Genomic DNA, 20,964 nt, shown 5'->3' with positions numbered 1-20,964 from the left:
CGAGCTGCTTCCATTGTATGCTCGTTGGATGTTTGATGGTAGAGGGCCACTGGTAAGGCCTTTCCTTATCGCAGATGGGACGTGTGTGTATATAAGCAAATTCTAATTCCAACAAGAACGTAGATAGACATTAATATGCGCTTCCAACAGCCAGAAAGGAGCGATAGTGTGTAATGCGTTTGCGCTCTCAAGCGATTGCAATTTTTATACGTAATAGTTCAAATCGTACGTTATTCGTGCAACGTAGGCATTGCCGGTTTTATTGTATCTTTTCGCTTCGCTGAAAAGTTTAAGTTTAATGCTGGTATAATTTATGACAGTGTGAATGAACGAGTGCTATCATAGTGTACAAAACTGTTAATCTGGCGTCGAAACATGCAAGCTTCGGAATATATACAAGCACCACCAGCCCAGGAGCAGCAACCGTTATTTACCGAGCTGAGTGAAGTGGCATCTATTGGAGTAAGAAGAGTTCCTTTTCGTCATGATTCCTTTTTTTTTTTCTTCAAGACATTTTTCTTTGTTTTGTTTTTCAGAGCAATGGATCGATTCTCTTCGCTACGGACGATTGGTTTGCTCCGGCCGAATGGATGCTGAAGGATTCGGAGCCTGTATTTCGCCCTGACGAGTACACATCCTTTGGGAAATGGATGGACGGTTGGGAAACGCGACGTAAACGTACCCCAGGGCACGATTGGTGCATAGTCGAGCTTGGTGCCCCTACGCAGATTGCCGGTTTTTTGATTGACACTGCCTTTTTCACCGGTAACTATGTGCCACGTGTGTCCATCCAGGGTGGTACGTTGGACGAAACGATGAAGCGTATGCTGCAGTCTTCTATTCCTCGTCAGCTGGCATGCGATGGTGATGCAAACATCGGTACCGGGCGAACGATGGAAGAACTGGGAATGATGGAGCTGATCGGAACAGATCACTGGGATGTGTTGTTGCCGCGCACAGAGCTAAAGCCGGGATACGAGCAAACTCGCAGACAGTATTTCATCGTACCGAAAGGAAAGCAATCACTAGTCGTCAAACATTTACGTGTTAACATGTTTCCGGATGGTGGGATCGCACGTTTGCGTGTCTACGGGACGGTGACACTAAACGAGAGTGACAATTTGCCTGCAAATAAACCGATCGACGTGATCGCCATGCTGAACGGTGGCCGTTGTACTGGATTCTCCAACGCTCATTATGGCCATCCACGTAATTTGATTAAACCCAACAATGGTATCAATATGGGCGATGGTTGGGAGACGGCACGTCGGCTTGATCGACCACCTGTTTTGCGGGTGGATGATGTGGGAATTCTACAAGTACCCGGGAGCGAATGGGCCACCTTTCAGCTGGGTACGCCGGATGGATGCTGGGTGGAGCGTATATGCATCGACACGAAACACTTCAAGGGAAACTTTCCTGATAACGTCAGTGTAGAATATGCATGCAAAAGTAAACAGGATTTGTGGATGCCGCTGATGGAAAGGAAAAAATTGGGACCTGATCGGATGCACGAATTTGGTTCTGCAGATTTGCTGCCTCAAAGGAATACTGCCTCGTTCGTACGCATCACCATTGCACCGGATGGGGGACTTTCGAGAGTTCGCATTTTTGGAACGATAGGAAGAGAATAGGAAAAGTGTTCCGAAGGAAATCCTTTGATCGATGCTTCAGGGAAAATGTTTCATACCTAATGTGTGAGTCGCACTGTCGTGGTGGCCAATACCCTCAAATAATGCGTAAAGTTTCGTTCACATTATTTAAAAATGTAAATTGGTATAAATGAAGAATCATGAAAGCGAACTAATTATATTTGAAGTTCTGTGTATTTTCTTTATTTCTGTAGCCAAGTGCACACGACGAGGCTACTGGTGAGAAGCAGTAACCGAATCGTATGATCAAAGCTGTAAGTCGTGCCATGATTACGTGCTGACTGGCTATAACTGTCGACAATGTGTATCTTCCAGCCCATGTTCGCGTGGGTGAAGCTGTTATAGTAGACGACGTCTGGCCAGCTGGTGTTTGGCGTTATCTCCAATATAGCCGGTTCACCGGAATCACAACTCCACTTGAGCGTACGGTTGAACTTTTTGAACGTCGCAAAATTATCATCGAGCCGGCGATCCTGTCCCTCTGGATGCCGTGCGAGACAAAGTGGCCCGGCGGCAATTGGTTTGGGTCGTCCGCGGCGCGTAAACTCGACGCCCGCCAGAACTCGGATTTCGCTCTGCCGTGCATCGGACAGCCGGTCGAAGCCACCGTGCGGTTCGTCCGTGATCACAAGCGGATGGTAGAACTCCGGTGAGTGAGGATTGTTGCCGCCGCGTACAAGGAAGGAGTAGGTGAGACCTCGTCGCAACCACAGTTCCGGCACAAGGAATCCGTTGATGTACCAGGCAAGACCGTTAGAAACATGTCCGGTAATGCCCTGGTAGCCTCGTTTACCTCCCGCAGGACCCAGGGTAGCCGTGAAAGATCGGACCGAGCGATCGAAAATCTGTTGTCGCTCCCAAACATCCTTCAGGTTGGCTTCACGACTAGTAAAGCTGAAGCAATCGTTAACTGGCTCGGAGGAATTAAAGTGAACCTGCACATTTTGTTTCGGGTAGACGTCGTGATAGGTGGGCTCATTGTTAGAATCAAGACGACCCATTGCCCACACTACGTACATAGGGCGGTCCAGCAGAAACTCCTTGTCGCCCGAATCGGACGAAATGAGCGTGCGCCGGAAGGTGATCGTGTTGATGTCGTTCTCTCGGCTAAACGTGTGCAGTTGATAGCTGTCCAGCCCACCAACCACATCGTCGCGGCAGACGCCCTTGTTTTGACCGAGCACCTGCACACACGGTGCTAGGGAGGTGATGTTATAGTCCACCGCATATCCTCGGTGGCCATCGATGAAGGCGACGACTACGTCCGCTCCCAGCATTTGGCTCCGTTGTTCCGAGCCGGATAGTCCGAACGAGAGATATTCATCTTGCTGCACGTTTCCCGCCAGCTGGATAGTGATCTGCGGTCCGAACACTTCCCATGAAACGCGATAATCCTTGTGCAGCTGGCGACAGTTCGGCAGTGACTCGGTATGCGGCGTAACGCGCACCAACGACGGTGGCACGTTGAGGTCGTCCGAAATCAGAATCGATCCGTAGTCCCGGCGCACTGCCACATCGTACACACTGAACCAATCGATGTCGAAGATTGTCATATCACCAGGAAGCTCCAACGTGATCGTTTCACGATCATACGCCCGTATGGGATCAAGGTAACCCATCTCGTCCGGCACCTTGCTACCTTTGGACGACGGTGACGGACCAACGCCAACCCAGAAATGTACCTCCGCTTGGGCACCAGCTTTGCCATCGTAGCTAAAGTCGGTGATACGGATCGTCTTCGAGTCGAGAATGTCGATCGTGTCGCTCGACACCATGGGTCCACCGGCGATGGCGGTTAAACTGCCTGCCTTTTGCGGTACGGGCGGTTCAAAGTCTTCCGGGATGTACACATCGGCGAAGTTATTCTGCGAGTTCAGATCATACACGGCCAACCATTTCACCTCCGTAATCTTCTTGTTATCCGGGAGGCGTATCGTGAAATCTTTGTTGAAGTATCGTTCTAAGATGTTTGTCCTGAAATGGGAAAACAATGGATGATCGTGCTTTAAACAAACGATGTATTGCGCTAATGCTGGTGCACTTACTTGCCGTACTCGTCCGGTACGATAAATCCTTGAGGTCCAGGGCGATTACTTGCACCGGACCAGAAGAATGTGTCGACTCCATTGCCGTCGTAGTTGAAGCCGGTCAGTAGAAACGTGTACTCGTCCACGGCGTAAACGTCTCCCGAAGCTTGATGGTGATAGGAGTTAAACTTGCCAATGTATTTCCCCCGATATGGACCCTCTTCTGGTTTTTGACTTGCTGGAGTAAGAAATTTATTATAAAAATGTTTAAGATTAGGAGGAAAGGAAACGACAGTTCCGAAGAACATTTGACATATTCCCTGCAATACCGTTGACGAAAGGAAATGAAACGCCCAATTTTATAAGATAAAAAGAGCTCAAATTCTAGGAAGAAACAGCTACAGTTTCTTTTGCAACAATGAAACACACAGGCAATAATAATAATAATAATAAATGAATATCCGAACCGGATGGATTATCCGTGGGCTCAAATACTGACAGCTAGTAGAGTAGTAGAGTAATTTTGTTTTTTACCATTTACCCCTTTGGCCTAAGAGGGAAACGGGATTTTTTTAATGAAGAGTTTACCGAATTAAACTCTCTGGATAATATTCCATAATGAAAGGTCTGCCATTTCTGGGTTTCTGTGACTTTATTTACCCGTAGCTGCGTACGGGAGATTGGTCCGGTCCGTTCGTGTGAAGACCGGCGCCGCTACTATCATGGCATCGGGCCGCCCCGGTTGAAATGTTGAACTATAGTCTTCAAACATAGACGGTATAAAGCTGAATAACCTGTTATCCGTCGAAAACTTTTAATCGGAACGCGGCTGGTCCGCAATAGCCCGCATAATCGACGTTCTACTGTATACCTTTTTCGTAAGTCAATTAATCTATTTGTTACACTCCCTTGTAAAAGGCAGTATGTCAATGCGAATATCTTATCTAATTCAATTATATTTGATTTAAAAATAATACCTGTGTGAAAAGAATATTAATCAAACACGATTTTAAACTTTCGGGGCAGCTCGGTGAGGTATTTGGCGCCGATTTCACTCGACAGAAACGGTCCAAAATCCCACCCGGACCAATCCCGCGTACGCAGGGCTGATTATTCAGCTACGGGTAAACAAAGTCAAAGAATGCCAGAAATGGCAGGCCTAGAACTCTTGAGGTTGTTGTGCGTGCCGATAAAGAAAGAGAATTCCATGGAATGCCATGAATAAGTGGCTGCGCACATATTTTTTTTTTAACATGACTAATAGCGTCCCGATGACACATCATCACAAGGTCCTCCTTATTGTGCGGCAAAGTTTGATTTTATTATCTTCACAACTTTTAGTATGCACCCCGCGTTCAGAGCTTATACAAAATTGCGGAAAGTTGACTGCACTAACTCTGGGCTGTGCCGCTTACATCGAAAGCAACGAGCGCTCAACTCAAGGTTGCGCACACGGTGCGTAAAAACATTTCCGCAAAAGTGTACGTTGCAAGCAGAACGCTTCGCTTCCGAGCGCTGCACACTCTCCCTTGTGTGCGTTTGTTTTACTGCTTGTTTCGCCCTCTTTCACGGTTCGTCGCTTGCCGTTCGCAAGTAGAAGTCTTTCGTTAGGTTTGCATCCGCGCCGTGGGTCGGTTTCATGATGTACTTACCAGCATTGTCTAAACCCACCGCACACAGCAACACCACGGCTAGAATCCGCATGGCAGACACCGATCCACGCCACCGAACGGCGGATCCGTACAAAAACCGCATTCCTTGCACAGTTCCTGCCATTCACAGCCTAGCAAACGCCCAAATCGCTTCAAGCAACACAGTAACAACACAGCCCGAAAAGGAGGCAAGCTTTTGCTTCGACACGGTGTGATAAGTTAACGTACCCGCGCGCAGGAATTCACAGAGAAATGGTGCTGCAAATGACTTCTAGTTGCTTGCTTTCACTGGTGGCCCTCACCTGTGGCCGTTGTTCGCTGGTTGTGGAAAGCGCGGTGAGATTTAGATACAGTTTCGCACCATACACTCGTGGGCCAGTTTCTAATCATGCTTCTTAAGCTCACCTCTCCGATGGTACACTTACACCAAAAGCACCCGTACGATCGGGCCCGAAATCAGATAGGGAGCGCGTGCGTGCCCTGCGTGAGCTAAAGGGACAGGAACTTGCTTGAGCCTGCTCAGGTGTTCACAGCGCACACGAATGACGGCACCGTACACGTAGCAGCAAACGGCAGCAGTCGTGTGAGTTTCTGGTTGCCGCCTTTCACACACTACCAGCAGCGGCGATCGCAACAATCGTCGACCATCTTAGGACTGACTGACACGACTACCAAACAATGTGAAGCGGCCGAAAGCGGGCCGCGATACGCACTGGAGGAAGGAAGTAAATCGAGACCCGCCCGAGTACTGGTGGTGAGCGGCGATCGGTCGTTGTGTTGTGTGGCCGCGATCGCCGTTCGTTAACAGCTGCAGCAGTCCGTGCGGGTCCGTTCGGTCCGGTTACTTTCGCAAATAAACAGACACACCAACACACCACAGCAGTACGCACACGTTGCGCAGCCGCACGGCACGCATACAGACAGCAATTGGTTCCCCGGGATATGAATCAGAAAGCTGTCATATCTTCTCATTGTACGTTTACGCACCGAGACCCTGTTGCATACATGCATGCAGAGTGCAGATGTGATATTGATTCACATTTTATGATGAGCTTGTTTGCGAAATGATCATAAATCATGGTGTTCATCATAGAGCATCATGCAACGATCATTTCAGCGCATGGCCATGATCTGGCAGAACCGTGCCCTTTTCAAGGTCATTGTTGAAGAATAGTGACAATATTTTTTTATCAATCAGATAGACCTCTTGCGATAAAGCTGTCCGTAATGTATGAAGAATAGCGATGTGCACAATGACTCAGAATTAATTAATGATTAGGAGTGATAGGAGTGATCTAGGGAGTGAGTTAATTCTAATCTCGAAGTATTTATTAATTAACTCGAATTAACTCTTTCACAAAGAATTAAGCCATTCAAAATAATTAAGATTTAGTTAGCTTTAGTTAGTTTAGCGAGATAGTACCCACAAGAGGTCTTCACGGCGACCTTAAATTCACGATATAAATCGCGAGTTAACTCGCACAAGAGTTAACTTTTGATTTAAATTGTGAGTTAAAGGTCGCTGTGAAGAATTAAATCGCGAGTTAACTCAAGATTTAAACCTCGAGATGAGGGCCACAGCAAACCCCTCCCCTTTACTTATTTCAAATTATGGAAATCTTTAAGGATGAGTATCAGAGTTTAAGGTTTTAAGAATTAGTATAAGAGCTTCATTCTAACGTTTTAATTTAAATCTTTTAAAAAAATTAAATTTCCCAGTGCTACAATTTAATCATCAGTGCTAGCGTGTGCATTAAAAAAGCGACAAAATGTCATCTGGTGGCCAGTCCACCAGTCAGTAGTCACTATATACTAATTAACTATGACAATGACAATGAAAGATCTCCGATCTTTAGATTATGTGTATCGCTTCCTCTATTCGAGAATAAAAAAAAGCGTCTATCGTGGTCAATGTGGCGTGGCGACCAGCTGATTTTTGATGCAGTTTTAAATTTCTTAATGCATAAAATGTAATTTAGTTTGTTTAAATATTCTTTTCCCCGATTTTCACCATTACAATCGAAACAGTATTTTTTTAAATGTATATACGTTATGGATGTAAAATTAAAAGAAATTAAAAGAAAACTTAAATCTTGCATGTAAAATGTACATAAATTGGACTAACTTTCGAAATGCAGAAACGCGAAACACTCGGGATTAGTTTAATTTTATTGTAGTTTTCTATGTTTTATATGCCTCTATATCACTCCTATATGTGAGATATTTCTCTGTATTCCAATTCACACATTTATCGGTTACGCATATGGGTTTGTATGTCTCTCTTTGTATCTAATACTTGCATTTGTTGTTTCGGATTATAATCACAAATATTCGTTAACATGATCTTTCCCAAACACCATTCTAATTGTGGGCTTTGTTTCGCTAACACTAGTACACAGATGTATGTAGGCTTTTTGTCGTCGTCATGAAAGCAGTATTTGTATTGGTAGTGTTGTTTCGTGTAACTTTCCTCAACATGCTTCAACTACAATTTAACTCTGATGCAGTCTGATCGTAATATATTGAGTAAAGAATTTGTCGAAAAAGAACTCATGAATTTTAAAGGAAATTATTGTAGAGCATCATAGAAATTGAAACCACCGTGAAATCCATGGTAAATTGTTCAAACATTGTAACTAACCTTGGATGTTCGCTTCATACTTCACGGGTACAAAAATTCTTCCAGTTAATGATACAATTAACTAAAGTTCGACAGTTCACTTGTGAACCGTAATTAAAACCTTCGAGCAGAATAGCATGGGTCAGATGCAATTTTACCATTTGGCACACATGCTCTCATTGCTGATAGTTGCTGTGGTGTATTAATATTAGCACCGGTACAGTCTTGTTATCATAGATTAGAAGCTTTATAAACATTTCATGATGTATTTTTAATACACTTCATACAATTATCGGAGAAAGAAATATGAGCTTGTTCGAGCGACATGCTTTTCTCCTTTAGTTACCCGATGCCGGAACATGTTTATGAGCTGTACTGCTGTATTTGACCGAATTACGTGAATTACGGACAAAACTATTTAACCGATCCATGTGAAATGAACAGTTATAACAAAAAGTAAATCTCAACTCTTGTAACTTCCACAGTACATGGATAGTAATCGTTTCAAAAGCTTATCTATAGTTGGTGCTATATACTGTATTACGTTTGGTTATGTATTGCAGTTGCTATAGTAGCCATACCCTTCAATTAAGCCTTTATAACGTATATTTTTGCCTGTAACAGTTCAATGTGCTCATCTAATATTTGCGCAACTCTAAATATTTCAACTGCAGCACTAGCTACGGAACTGTTAGTAACGGTTCCCAATGATTTGCTTTGCCTTTGTAGTGTATGCAACGTGCTAGGTGTGTGTTTTAGTTTTGTGAGATTGTTTTGTAGTTTAACCAGCGTTTGCAAATTGTATTTTAGTTGGAGTGGTTTGTTTGTTTTTCGTCCACAACTTCATATTCTACCTTTCCCTAGTGCTTTGTTGAATGCTTTCAAAAAAGCTTTCTATTGCTAACAAAATTGACGAATAGCTCCTAGACACTTTGCTGCAATAGTAAAACATTGGCCTAATTATTGCAAACAATTTTAAGTTTAATTCTTCCGATAGCGCACTACAAAAATCACAGATTTAGAACATAGCTGAACCCAAAAACGAAAGACAATCGTTTCCGTTCTTCCTCGATGTTGAGACAAACTAATCCTGTAAGTATACTTACGAACAGTTGTACCATCACCATAACAACGTAGCTCTAAACCATTCCGCTTAGTACGGTTCGTGTCGTTTGACAAACTCTTCAAGCGTTCTTGGTATCTGGTTGCGGTACGGTATGCCAAACCGCACGATCACTGTCGAGCAGAGACACTTGAGTGGCAGATAATTTAATGTCGGAATGTCGTTGATGGGATTGTTGCGTATTAAGTTTAACGGGCGATCGTCCTGCCGATTTGGCTCATCCAAATGGGCGCCGTACTCAAGTAGCGTATGAATCACCTTTGAACACAAAGCATATACATTAAGAATTGCGCAGTGCAGTGGTTTGTGAATACTTACATCTCGATCATAGTTGTAAGGCATAGCAGCAACCAGCAGTGGTGTCGAATTGGATTCATTTTTTGCATTCACATCCGCTCCACAGTCTAGCAGCAGCTTAGCCACGTTCAAGCTGGGAAACACGATTCTGAGTGAAGTGGAATCGTCACTGAAATAGCCACTCTTTATCACGTTCAGACGCGACACGGATAGATGTAGTAAAGTGTCATTGGTAATGGCGCTGCTCACTTTGCTGTGGACAAGCGTGTGCACCGATTTGTAGATTGCGTTACGATCCGCATCCGTTTTGGCTGTGGCTAGCATTAGATACATCAAGTGCGTAAGGCATTTCATCACGCGATCAAAATTTTCCTGCTGCTTCCGATGAACTGGCCGGATGGTGATGAGCTGCCGGGCTACCGCTATGTTGGCGGTCAGGATGCTAAAAACGGCGTACACGTCCTCGAATCTCGGTACACTTCCTTCGTATAGTTCCACAGGCATTTCATCATACCCATCGATCAGATCCAACATCAATCGTACGAGAGCCTGTGCCGTCAAGCATGTATCCGAGTACAAGATGGAATACTTTTGCACCCGCACCTGTAGTGCGAGCAGCCACAGATCAATACAACGCTGAAAGCGATGTGCATCGGCATATGACGCTCCCCGGAACATTAATCGAAATAGCGTATCCCTGTGGTCAATGCCGAGAATACGTTCGTAGATGAGCAAACTCTGCACGCGCATTGCGTCCATGTCTGCTGCAATATTGTCAAGTTCAGGGATTGTGGTAAACTCGGACGCATATCCGTAAGCCGCTCTCGGCTCCATAGTGGGTTTCTTAGGTATATACTCGGCTTCCCGCAAGCGAATCTGGTGCGCCAACCGCCAGTGGAGAACTGCGCCACGCGTAACGTTCAGATCATCAATAAGTGTTGATCCGAACAGTTCGTGTGCATCAGCCAGGCGTTCAGCAGAGTAGTTGATGCGCTTTTTCAAATAATCGAATATGTGGTAGGCTCCCTTGAGGCAGGCAGTCTGAAGCGCATCATCGCCATAGTGCGATTTAGCGAATGGATCGGCACCGTGCTCTAGCAACAATTGAGCCGTTTCCAAACGGTGCTCCTGAATAGCGTAATGTAGTGCTGTTTTATTCTGAATGTCACGGGCATTTACGTCCGCTCCCTTGGTGATTAGATACGTGCACAGCGTTACCGACTGCACGGAGTTTATCAAACACGTACCTCCATTGTAGTTTGGTTTTTTTATGTCCGCTCCGTGTTCCACCAAAAATTGAACTGTAAAAAAGTAACGTTTAACCATCGTCGCTTTCGTCAGTGCCGTTGTGTCCTTCGGATCACTTACCAATATCGATGTGGGTCATGAAGCAAGCACTACGCAACGGCGTTGATCCGGTGTCGGAGAGTGCATTTATGTTGGAACCAAGACGGACGAGACATTTCACCACCGGAAGCTTGCCGGACACGCAGGCACACCAGAGCGGAGTTACGCAGTGGACAGAGCGATCTTCAGGAACTTCGTACATTCCTTTCTGTTCGCTGTCTGCTTCGCACGCCGTTATCAAATACTCCGTGATGTGCACATTTCCTCGGCGACAGGCAATGAATAGTGGTGAGCAGTCGTCGCTCATCCGTTTCACAACTTCCTTTCGCATTTTTCGCGGGAGTCGCTCCAGGCGGTCGCGTAGCCCTTTGGTGAGGCGCGAATTGTCGGTACAGGATTTGCATTCTTGTAGCAATTCATTCGAAATTTGCTCCAAAGTTCTGTGTTGATACACTTGTTTCGATAAAGAAGATGATGATGCTGATGACGACGATGTTGTTGAATGCGACGGATTCGTCGTAAGTTTTCCCATTAGCGTTATTTCTGATTACTGCGACAAAAGTGGATTTGCAAACACTTTTTCAACAATGGACTATACTGAGAATTCAAGTTGAATTGCTACGGACAAACTAGTAAAATGGAAAGTTTGTCCGTTTGTAAGTTTGTAATTTGGAAAGGTTACGAAAACATGAACGTGAGCAGTCTCTTAAACAGTTCAATGGTTTCAGCCAGTAGTAAAAATAGATAAACGAAAATTAAATGGAGTTGGCAGGAACCTTTTCACAATTTTATATTTTTTATTTACGGATGTTTGTTGTGACATTGTGCTTACCAGTCTGACAGATGGACATACTTTTTGACGCCCAACCACTGTGCACCGTGGTCGAGTTTCATTTTATTTAAAAACCCTTGATTTGAACATTTATTCAACTAGTGGAATGTTATCACTGAAAAATATAAACACACAGAATTTATTTAGGCAATTCATTATTATATTTATATATTAATTAATTATATTTAGGCAACACCTTAAGCCAATATTACAAGGTTATTCTACAGTCAGGAGTTCAATTTTGTACTTTTTCAGGTAACAGGTTCAGGTTCAGGTGTTCAGGTAACGGCCTTTTTTTCGGCGCTTCTGGCGATTATTAACCAATGGTTTATTGTGAATACATTATTCCATTAAACTTCAATGATTCAATCATGGGGAAGTAATATCAAGAACCAAGCTCCGATGATAGATCCAGCCACGTGTTGTACTGGATAATGAAATGCTAAAAAACAATTTCATAAACAGCAAATTGGCCCTAAACATCCTAAACGACAATATCGTTCTTTTTATGCAACAAATCAGAATAAACAGAATGACAAAAAACTCTATTTCAATGGCTAACCATATCAGTTTATCGTCCGTTTCAATGTTCTTCGAAGAGAGGAATCTAGATCATACAATTATAGCGAACCCAAGGAGGATGAATTGTTACCGTTACACTTATTAGTAGTGTACACACGATTCCCGAAGCCTAGCAGGGCATAACTAAACGTGGTTGTAACGGTGTTTACAAGTGATTTGTCCGCATGGAGCATAGACGAGAACCGGTTGTCCATACCCTGAACCCTTACAAACCAAATGTTCGATACCCGATAGCTGGGGATGAAGTGGTTTGGACTGGCCTGTATCGTTAGCCCGATAATCAGCTGACCAGTTTTCTTGCAGCTTTTATTGTAGACAAGTGGTAAGTATATCGGGCGGATGTTGCATGAATTTGCATCACGGACAGGAAGAGGATGGGGCATTTACTAGTAACGAAAAGGAAGAGGAGAGATAAAGGAGGAAAGTATGAATGCGGATCGAACGGGGATTGCATAAGCTGTGTGGCAAACATTGCGGAATTAGCAAATAAATGACGTACGTTCATTACGTTAGATTGTACGCACTCTTAAAAGCAATCCACCGATTTTTGCATTACGGCGGAGTTTTTTCATTACTTCTTTGTAAGTGTTTGACTGTTTCAGATTTTTTAGTGATAATTTTATTTCAAAATTCATTCATAATCAAACTCCAAACCAGTCCCTCCGAAATGTTCCTCTATCCAGGCGTCAAATCTTGCAGACAATGCAGCATCCATATGGTTTTTCCAGTCACCAATTTCGCCTTTGCGAATAAATTTCATACCAGCATCACTCTGCATGATTGGCGAGTCTTTCATAAGCGGTTCTAGATTGACGGCGGGATTACGTTGCATCCGTTCGAATTGAAGGTGATCACACATCCTTTGCACCTCGTCGTCTGTCAGTTCGCGACCAAAATCGAGAAATTCAGCGCATCGGCGTATCACCACTGGCAAGTTACGCTTCATATCCTCGTACTTCAAGAAGAGTATATTGTCCTGATTGCGCCGCTTCCAGAAAGCTAATGCATGAGCCCACATCGGTCCGATCGGAGCCAGATCTGCTAGGAAGATGTCACAAAGCTCTTCGAATGTACCTTCAGACCGATGGATTAGCTGACAGTAGTAGTAGTAAGAGACGCAAAGATCCTTGGGATTTCGCACCACGTAGATGATCTTTGGACGCACGTTGTCCATCTCGCGGGGATGTAGCTGCCATGGTAGATGTGATTTAATGAAGCGTCTTCCAACCATCTGATCGACACATTGTACCGAATCTATTTTCTCGTGTCGGCTAACCACCGGACCAGAAATGGATAGCATTAAATCAGTGTTCCGAGAATTGTGACTGCATTGTGCTCTATAGCCATAACTTACGTCACGGTGTCTTCGACGCTACGATCGTCCGAAAAGATGGCCGACAGCTCGAGCAGCGGTGTACGCACTTGCTGCATTTGATTGCGGGCCGCATCATAGTCGAGATTGTTACCGAGCAGCCACACCATCTCTTGTGCCCAGGTTGATCCGGCCCTTGGGAAAGACATCAACCACACATCGTTCGAGCGGATCGGCAATGCACGGATCGAATCGCCAAGATCGGCGAACGATTTGGGCATAACAACTCGACCCGGGTTCACCTCTATAAAGTGATCCCGCCGACCGAAGAAGGCATTCAAACGTTCCCTGAGACCATCGCCGAGGGAATTATACTCAAGGTCCATTCTGCCACTGAACTTAACGCAATAGCGAATTACACCGAATGTATAGAGTGAATTCTACGTTCGAGCACTGCACTTCTCCTCGTGATCACTTTCACTGTTCATCGACCGGGTGTAACTGAGGCCGGAAATCGGTTGTGCAGGGCCATTTATAAAAAGCACTCCAATAGCTGGACGTTAGAAATCCCCCACTCAGTCTCATACGTGCACTGGACGCAGGACTGTAGTGGCCTTTTGTATCCAAGTGTTTGGCTACAGTTCCTAGGAAGAAAGTAGCTAGTCTTGCAAGCCATAGTGGTCGGGCTTGATGATGTTGTACCGGGCGATTGGGGCAGCCATTTGCCGTGCAGACTGGTGCATTTCCGTGTTTGTGACGCAGGGTTGGTGTATGTGAAAGCAGTTGTTTTTGTGCCGGTTTGTTCGGAACCGAAGGAACGGTTACGTTCGGCATCGTGCACCTCCATCTGTATTGGAGAGGGACATTCAATGTACTGCCTTGGTTACTCGTGTGAAATTCACTGGCGATGCCTCTGCCCCAAACGAGCAGTACATATCACAGATTAAGGGACCTTGTAGTTCCGTTTAGATAATATAGATACTTGTATCTGAGGGATGCTATTTAGATAGCCGCGTGGACATCCAAAGGAAACGAAAAGAGCCACTGACATAGTTATATAATGGAATCATAAAATGCATCAGCTAATCGTCGTAGAAAACCACACATCTATTGATGTTATAAAGAAAAAGTGGATAAATTCTTACGTGAAAGAGAAAATAATTCCATTTTGCTACAAATACAACTATTTAACAACAATTGCTCTTAATAAGTAACGTACAACTGCTCTTTAAATGCAGATCACCTACAACAGAGCCTATGGCAGATCAAGAGATCTAAGAAACTCTAATGTTTCAAAATCTCTAAAATTGTTCAATAACAACGACAGATGTTCTAATGATTTAAACATTTAACAAAAATGTCGATAAAGTTCTTTTTTTTCGTTAGAACGGTATGGCGACTTGTTTTACCACGTAGCCGGATAGTCGTTCCTTGCTACGGGGGATTGGCCCGGATGGGATTTTGGTCCGGTACGTTCGTGTGAAGACCGGCGCCGCTACCAAGTCGTTAAAGTTATTTTCAACTGAAGAAATCCTAATTTATTAAACTAACTACAACACATAGCAAACTGTCTATAAATCGTGAATATTTCCTAAGGAATCGGGATAACCTTTCATTCGCTTCTGCCAGCAGGTTGGTTACCTTATCCCAAAGACGTTTGACCTTTCTATCGTTCCGAGGTGTCGTCTATCAGTAGCTTCGTATCTTTCGTTTCCCAATATTCTTGTACTCCAAACCGTTCAATGCATCCGACCCGCATTGAGATAATCTTTTAAATCCTTCCTTCCAACTTGAAGGCTCTTGGCTTTTACCTCACGTTGGTTCGCAATGATGGCGCAATGGGTTCCCGGTTTATACTGGAATAGCTTTTGACCTACTTTTTGCGGGACGGAATATCGATGTTGTGTTTCTGATTAGAGCTTTTCGGAACAAATCTAAAGAGCGGTTTGCTTCTTAAACCCACACAGTGCGATCAATGTGAAGAAGCGGCCGCCGGCGGCGGACGCAAGCGGATAAACAAACACTCAATGATGCTTCATCGAAAGAAAGAACATTCTTTTCAAGCATCTCATATTTGAGGTTAACGACACTGGTGGAATCCTCTCACTCGTTCGTGTCTTCTATCTCTCTTATTTTTTAATAAATTAACACTCCGCAGGTATAATTGTTTTTGTAACAATCACCGTTCTCCGTATCGTTTGTTGCCTCATTCCAGCAAAGGAAGCCTTCCACTCGGCCATGGGGATAACTAAAGGCCGTTTTTGAGTGACCTATTTGCGGATTCTGGTACCACATCGGGAACCTGTTCCACCCATTGCTGTCTCGCATTTACCCTTACACACGACACATCAACAAACGTCACCCCCAGATGATCGGTTCTCCTTTCACGCGGCGATCATGAATAATGCAACGCTCTTGGATCGTTATTCACGTCTACGAGACCTACGGCCTAGCCCGTCTTCCAGGCCGATTCAATATTTTGGTCGGTGAAAGTTTGGATGCTTTTGTTTTCGTGGACATTTGCAAAGAACGCAGCTCGAGCTCAGTCGGTCGGTCATTTTCGGCGATGGTATGTTACCACAAATCGTACATATAGCATCTGGCAAACTTCAAGCCAGCAAGTTTTAAATGCTTCAAAGGATTGCAGTACATGTACGATCAAGTACCATGATGCCGAACAGTGCCCTAAATAGGAAGCTAGCGGATAGTTGGTTCGCGCGGTCTGCTGGTCAATTACGCTGCACAGTGGCATGGCAAGGCACGCAAAATCGCATGATTCTAAGCAGCTCCCTTGGTCTGCCCCTAGCTGGAACTGATTCGAATGCTATACCCCGGCCAAGGGAATAGGTATAGTACGTCTAATAGCTACTGCAGGTCCAAAGGAACAATCCAGCAGAAGCAGGCCCGCCTAAGAATTACTGTTATAAAAATATAATTTTCCACCTATCTACCCGCTTTTCCCGTCACCCGCGTCGAATGGCCTAGCTCACGCGCCACATACGGATATCACGCTCTAGGTACGCTTGGCCACTGACTTCTTGAGCCTGTCGCACACACATACAACCTGTTCTAGTGCTTCGCTCCGTTTCGTTTCGATGCCCATCGTGCCATGGTTTTATGGGTATGTTTTTAGTATGTTATTTCTTTCCTTTCCTTCCATCTTTAAGCTTTTCTTTTCGTCCCATCTTCGCAACAGCTTTACCTTCTTTCCTTCACGATCGCAACCTCAACAATTACCGTCGCTTTACCGCTTCTGTCCCACATATCTGTCTCGTTTGCTCATCCGATCCGTGGTTACCGTCGGGAGAAAGAAGTTGCTTTGCTGCTTCAAGACGGCGAACGATCTTCACGAGGAACGTGGCTGTTCTGTGCTCCATTCAGTTCGGTACCAGATTTCGAGTTGAGCGCTTGTCTGCCATACCAAAGACCTCGCGAGTGAAGAAAACATTTGTTGAGTGTCTCAAAGCATACCATCTGCACAAATAGCCAGTGAAATACAGTTGCAACGTAACACATTTTGCCGTAGTGGTGGATAACAATGTGCTAGAACCTTTGCGGCCAGACAGAAGCGCTGAGCAGTGGCATAAACTTATTTGGTGAAACGTTGCAAATAAATTTGTAGCAATGTACTCCGAGGGTAAATATCTGTGCTTTGTTTCGTTGGTGATCTTCTCAATCACTGGTGGTGCATACACTGCCCAACGTTCGAATGATGCTGTGGCTGAAGAAGGTAGCCCGTTCCTGGATATGGCGACCGAGTTTTTGTCGACATTGGGAAACCAACAGGGCGGCGGTGGTGGTGGTGGTGGAGGCGGTGGAGGTATTGCCGGACTTTCCGGAATCGCTTCCATGCTGCTGCCACTGATGGCGAATGCGAATAGTGGTGGTGGTGCTGGGAAGGCTAGTGGAAACGATGGTATGGGTGCGATTCTGTCGGGCATTGGAAGCATGTTGGCCGCCGGTGCGAACGGAGGCGGAGCAGCCGGTGGTGGTGGAAGTGGAGGGTTTGATCCTGCATTGATCGGTAATGTGATTCAAATGTTTGCTGGAGCGGCCGGTGGTAGTGATGGGGCCGATGATACACCCGATGAGCCTGTTCGTCGTCAGCAGCAATCTGGCAGTAAACGTCAGAAGCGGAAAGCCCAAGCCGAACAGGGACAGAATCCGCTCGTCGATACGGTGCTCACGATGGCTTCCAGCTGGCTGGCCAACTACAACAATGTCGATCAAGATCGAGAACCCTCAAACGCTGGTGGAGCGGACGCGTTGATCAATCTGCTGCCGTTGGCTGTGCAAGCATTCCAGTCGTTTACCGGACCGGAAATGGAACGTACCCATGCAAAGCATAAAGATCATTCCTGGGTGTTGCCACCATTCCTAGAGAACATCCACGTAATGTGGGATCAGTTCACGCAGTCCGAGCTTGCAGAAGCATTGTGGATGAAGTTGGGTTTAAATGCAGTCTTCAAAGGATTTGTCGGGCGTGATGGAAAACTGGACTACGACAAACTGTTCCAATCGCTGCAAAACCAGTCATTCCGTCGGCGTTGGATCAAGGCGGCCACGATTTATCTGGCGGAGTGGGTGAACTACATTGCCAATCCGGAGGTTTACCAACGGTGAGTAATCACGTGCAGTGACACATGTTTGCTTCCCTTGCCCGAAATACCGTTACGAGATGACGTGGTGTATTCGATACGCTTCAAATGCAAAGCTGCAGAAAGTAGGTCAAGCAGTGCGCACGACTCATTACAATGTGCGATTCTTTCCTCTGTGGTGTTTCATTTGCAGATACGTTGCCACCGGACAGATGATGGCCAACGGGTTCCTTCAATCGCAGGGCTATCCAAAACAAACGTTCCTAGATATTAATCGACCGAGCGAAACGATCTCGCACCTGATCGATCACGTTGCGAAGCGCCATCTGGCGGTCAAAATTTCCTCCATTCAGTACGTAAAGCCGGCCGTGAACTACGTCAAGGATCTGTTAAAACTGGGCAAGGCCAAACAATTCCTGCAACAGTACAATGTGACGGAGATGACGGATAAGCTGACAGACACGCTAAATCTTGAGGTGAGCATATCCCATGCAGCTATACTGAAGTGACCCACATTGAATAGCCGGTTATGTTTTGTTCCGAAACAGGTTATTGAACCAGTGCTAAAGGTTCATCGTGCTTACCGTCAGGCGATAGTAACACCTCACTGCGATAAATACATCCTGTGCGAGATCAACTCACATGATCCGAACGAGAAGCTAGGTCTCGGTGGTTTCAAGCATGGCGTCACTAGGTTCGGTAGCATGGCAGCCGCGTGGTTCATCGCGCAGGAAACGCACACCCCCTTCTGGACGTTGTTTGCCATCATTAACGATCCGCACCATTGCGATGTAAAACATCCGGTCGATTGTTTAGAGTATCACGAAAGTGAAAACCGTGTCACTACGGAGTATCCGCACAGTGAGCTTTAGAGGCGAGGTGCAATCCGAATGTTAGCACGCGGGAGGACTTTATCGGGAAACGAGAAGGAACTTACGCTCGTTTTCGTTGTTAGTTTCAATTTGTCGGTTTCATTAACGCTGATTTTCCGAGGAATGCCTACATTGCTATGGAGACGAGTTTTTGAGGTTGACAAAATGATTATCCAGAAAAAAACACGAACAAACACGTGATTGTTGACTTAAAACTACAAAAAAAACTAGTGATCTTAGTCGATTATAGTGCTGCGTCAAAACGTTAGTTACAGTCGTGTCGCCCACAGGGTTTTGAAATGTACATTCGAACTTACACCTCTATACGCATGGATGAAAGGGAGCGAATGATGAATGAACGAATGGTTAGAATTAGGACGATGTATGGTAGGTTTGAATGCTTTCAAGTAAGGCACACAAGTAAGCAAGAGGAAATTAATATATTTTAAATATCATGCATGCAATTGCAGCTTCACCACATGGACTTTCCGTACCGGGTGAATGTAACTATGAGTTCATAACTGTTCCCAAAACTATCTTGAAGTGATTAGAAATGATCTTCAATGTAGCAGTTAGTAGGTGAATTGAAGTATCAAGGGATATTTTAACTTAATTTGCCCCCAAGATCGGCATTTACGAGACCTTGATAGTGTGAAAAGCAGATATATTTTAAGATAGCAGTAATTATCAGACTAAAGTGCGCTTATGTTCATGCGCCTTTAAGCATATTATATGGGTGGCTTAGGAATGTATGGAAATGAGTGGAAAGATTTTTCACATTATGATTGAATGCTTCGCGCACGAGTAGTGGGTTCGAATGTAAGTTACAAATACTGGCATAGTTACACTGTTGAGCGACTGAAAAAACCCTATGACGCAGAGGATGATTATTATTACGCGACATGGTCACGACCAAAAAAGAAAGGAAACAAAAATAAATTTCAAATAAAAAAAAATTAAACCTGTATTACGACTAGGTTTTTTTTCTAGTTTTGTACATAATTTGATCGAGTAATTGCATTGCATCATTATACGGTTATGCTTTTTATTGCACTTCGGTGTTAAGGCTAATGTGTTACATGCGGACGGAACATGGTATTAGTGTTGTTTATCGAATGAAATGAGCGCGCTTGGTAGTAGAGCTTATTTTTTTATGCTTTTACAAACCCAATCCATTCCCTCCTAGAGATCAATGATAGCGGCATAGAATGAAAGACATGTATTCGATTGGTTAGTGGAAAAACGTTAGCATGGTAAGCAAATACTTGACGCGAGAGTACCAACTGCAGAATTGTTTACGTGCAACAATTACTTACCTTTACTCCTGTGCCTTGCAGTGCAGAACATGCTTGTATTTGCCAGGTGCGGTCCATGAGCTTAACCAGCTTCAAACATTCTGCAATCTCGGATGCCTTCAGGGCACCGACCACGTCTTGCTTATTTGCAAACACCAGCAACGGCACAGATTTCAACTTATCGTCCAACAGCAACTCGGTAAGCTCATCGCCAGTTTCTTCCAACCTTTTTTTGTCACTCGAATCGATAACGTATATAAGGACGTCGGTGTTTTCGAAATAGTTCTTCCAATACGGCCGTATCTTGCTCTGCCCGCCAATGTCCCAGACATTCAGCTTGAATCCATCAGATACTACAGATTTAATGTTGAATCCTGCAGTTGGAGTCACTTGTGTTACTTCCTCCGAGGCAAGCTGTTTAAGTAGCGTGGTCTTGCCCGCGTTGTCCAATCCGAGCAATAGAATGCGAAGCTCCTTTTCCGGTGCAGATCGTAGCTTTCGTAAAAGAGATAGAAGACCCTGAATATAAACAGAAGAATTAGTATCCATCCAAATGGTAAAACAAGAAGGTAAATTCAAATTTCAAATGTTGCTCGATGATCTTCTTTATCGGCACAACAACCTCAGGAGGTCTAGGTCTGCAATTACTGGCCTGTGACTTTTTCTACCCCTAGCCGGATAGTCAGTGGTGCGTACGGAAGATTGGTCCGGATGGGATTTTTGACCGGTCCTTTCGGGACCGGCGTCGCTACTAA

The 20,964-nt window shown here is 44.8% G+C and overlaps 6 protein-coding genes across 6 annotated transcripts; 2 read left to right on the top strand and 4 right to left on the bottom strand.

Annotated features, from left to right (window-relative positions):
- The first annotated feature begins 375 nt into the window (after window positions 1-375).
- On the top strand, window positions 376-1,634 carry LOC128708445 (allantoicase-like). The gene is made up of 2 exons (XM_053803423.1): window positions 376-462; window positions 537-1,634. The coding sequence occupies exons 1-2, from the start codon at window positions 376-378 to the stop codon at window positions 1,632-1,634; spliced, it is 1,185 nt and encodes a 394-aa protein (XP_053659398.1).
- Window positions 1,635-1,834: 200 nt separating this feature from the next.
- Window positions 1,835-5,455, bottom strand: LOC128707700 (protein Skeletor, isoforms B/C). The gene is made up of 3 exons (XM_053802659.1): window positions 5,332-5,455; window positions 3,698-3,917; window positions 1,835-3,626 (listed from the first exon to the last, which is right to left on the bottom strand). Exons 1-3 carry the CDS (start codon window positions 5,453-5,455, stop codon window positions 1,835-1,837), a joined length of 2,136 nt encoding a protein of 711 aa, XP_053658634.1.
- Window positions 5,456-9,104: 3,649 nt separating this feature from the next.
- LOC128706929 (protein fem-1 homolog C) lies at window positions 9,105-11,250 on the bottom strand. The gene is made up of 3 exons (XM_053801873.1): window positions 10,740-11,250; window positions 9,393-10,672; window positions 9,105-9,332 (listed from the first exon to the last, which is right to left on the bottom strand). The coding sequence occupies exons 1-3, from the start codon at window positions 11,248-11,250 to the stop codon at window positions 9,105-9,107; spliced, it is 2,019 nt and encodes a 672-aa protein (XP_053657848.1).
- A 1,513-nt stretch (window positions 11,251-12,763) lies between these two features.
- On the bottom strand, window positions 12,764-13,830 carry LOC128709058 (luciferin sulfotransferase). The gene is made up of 2 exons (XM_053804044.1): window positions 13,487-13,830; window positions 12,764-13,403 (listed from the first exon to the last, which is right to left on the bottom strand). Exons 1-2 carry the CDS (start codon window positions 13,828-13,830, stop codon window positions 12,764-12,766), a joined length of 984 nt encoding a protein of 327 aa, XP_053660019.1.
- A 54-nt stretch (window positions 13,831-13,884) lies between these two features.
- On the bottom strand, window positions 13,885-20,758 carry LOC128718111 (ADP-ribosylation factor-like protein 3). Its single transcript, XM_053811785.1, is given in 6 exon segments — window positions 13,885-13,945; window positions 14,032-14,114; window positions 14,116-14,157; window positions 14,159-14,234; window positions 14,236-14,291; window positions 20,231-20,758. Coding segments are annotated over 6 exon segments (846 nt in total).
- Window positions 17,069-18,914, top strand: LOC128709445 (uncharacterized). The gene is made up of 3 exons (XM_053804442.1): window positions 17,069-18,063; window positions 18,236-18,518; window positions 18,591-18,914. The coding sequence occupies exons 1-3, from the start codon at window positions 17,069-17,071 to the stop codon at window positions 18,912-18,914; spliced, it is 1,602 nt and encodes a 533-aa protein (XP_053660417.1).
- Window positions 20,759-20,964: the final 206 nt, after the last annotated feature.

This window comes from Anopheles marshallii, chromosome 2, assembly GCF_943734725.1.
Source record: "Anopheles marshallii chromosome 2, idAnoMarsDA_429_01, whole genome shotgun sequence".
NCBI classification, from domain to species: domain Eukaryota; kingdom Metazoa; phylum Arthropoda; class Insecta; order Diptera; family Culicidae; genus Anopheles; species Anopheles marshallii.
The sequence above is the reverse complement of the archived record's forward strand: the minus strand, read 5'-3'. Positions and strand labels throughout refer to the sequence as shown.

Coding starts and splice junctions, on each gene's coding strand:
- LOC128708445 (XM_053803423.1), top strand. CDS start 376: ATGCAAGCTTCGGAATATATACAAGCACCACCAGCCCAGGAGCAGCAA. Junction 463..536: donor GTGAAGTGGCATCTATTGGA/GTAAGAAGAGTT, acceptor TTTGTTTTTCAG/AGCAATGGATCGATTCTCTT.
- LOC128707700 (XM_053802659.1), bottom strand. CDS start 5,455: ATGGCAGGAACTGTGCAAGGAATGCGGTTTTTGTACGGATCCGCCGTT. Junction 3,918..5,331: donor GGTGGGTTTAGACAATGCTG/GTAAGTACATCA, acceptor TTCTTACTCCAG/CAAGTCAAAAACCAGAAGAG. Junction 3,627..3,697: donor GTACCGGACGAGTACGGCAA/GTAAGTGCACCA, acceptor TTCCCATTTCAG/GACAAACATCTTAGAACGAT.
- LOC128706929 (XM_053801873.1), bottom strand. CDS start 11,250: ATGGGAAAACTTACGACGAATCCGTCGCATTCAACAACATCGTCGTCA. Junction 10,673..10,739: donor CATGACCCACATCGATATTG/GTAAGTGATCCG, acceptor ACTTTTTTACAG/TTCAATTTTTGGTGGAACAC. Junction 9,333..9,392: donor CTTACAACTATGATCGAGAT/GTAAGTATTCAC, acceptor TTGTGTTCAAAG/GTGATTCATACGCTACTTGA.
- LOC128709058 (XM_053804044.1), bottom strand. CDS start 13,830: ATGGACCTTGAGTATAATTCCCTCGGCGATGGTCTCAGGGAACGTTTG. Junction 13,404..13,486: donor AGCGTCGAAGACACCGTGAC/GTAAGTTATGGC, acceptor TCCGGTGGTTAG/CCGACACGAGAAAATAGATT.
- LOC128709445 (XM_053804442.1), top strand. CDS start 17,069: ATGTACTCCGAGGGTAAATATCTGTGCTTTGTTTCGTTGGTGATCTTC. Junction 18,064..18,235: donor AATCCGGAGGTTTACCAACG/GTGAGTAATCAC, acceptor TTTCATTTGCAG/ATACGTTGCCACCGGACAGA. Junction 18,519..18,590: donor CAGACACGCTAAATCTTGAG/GTGAGCATATCC, acceptor GTTCCGAAACAG/GTTATTGAACCAGTGCTAAA.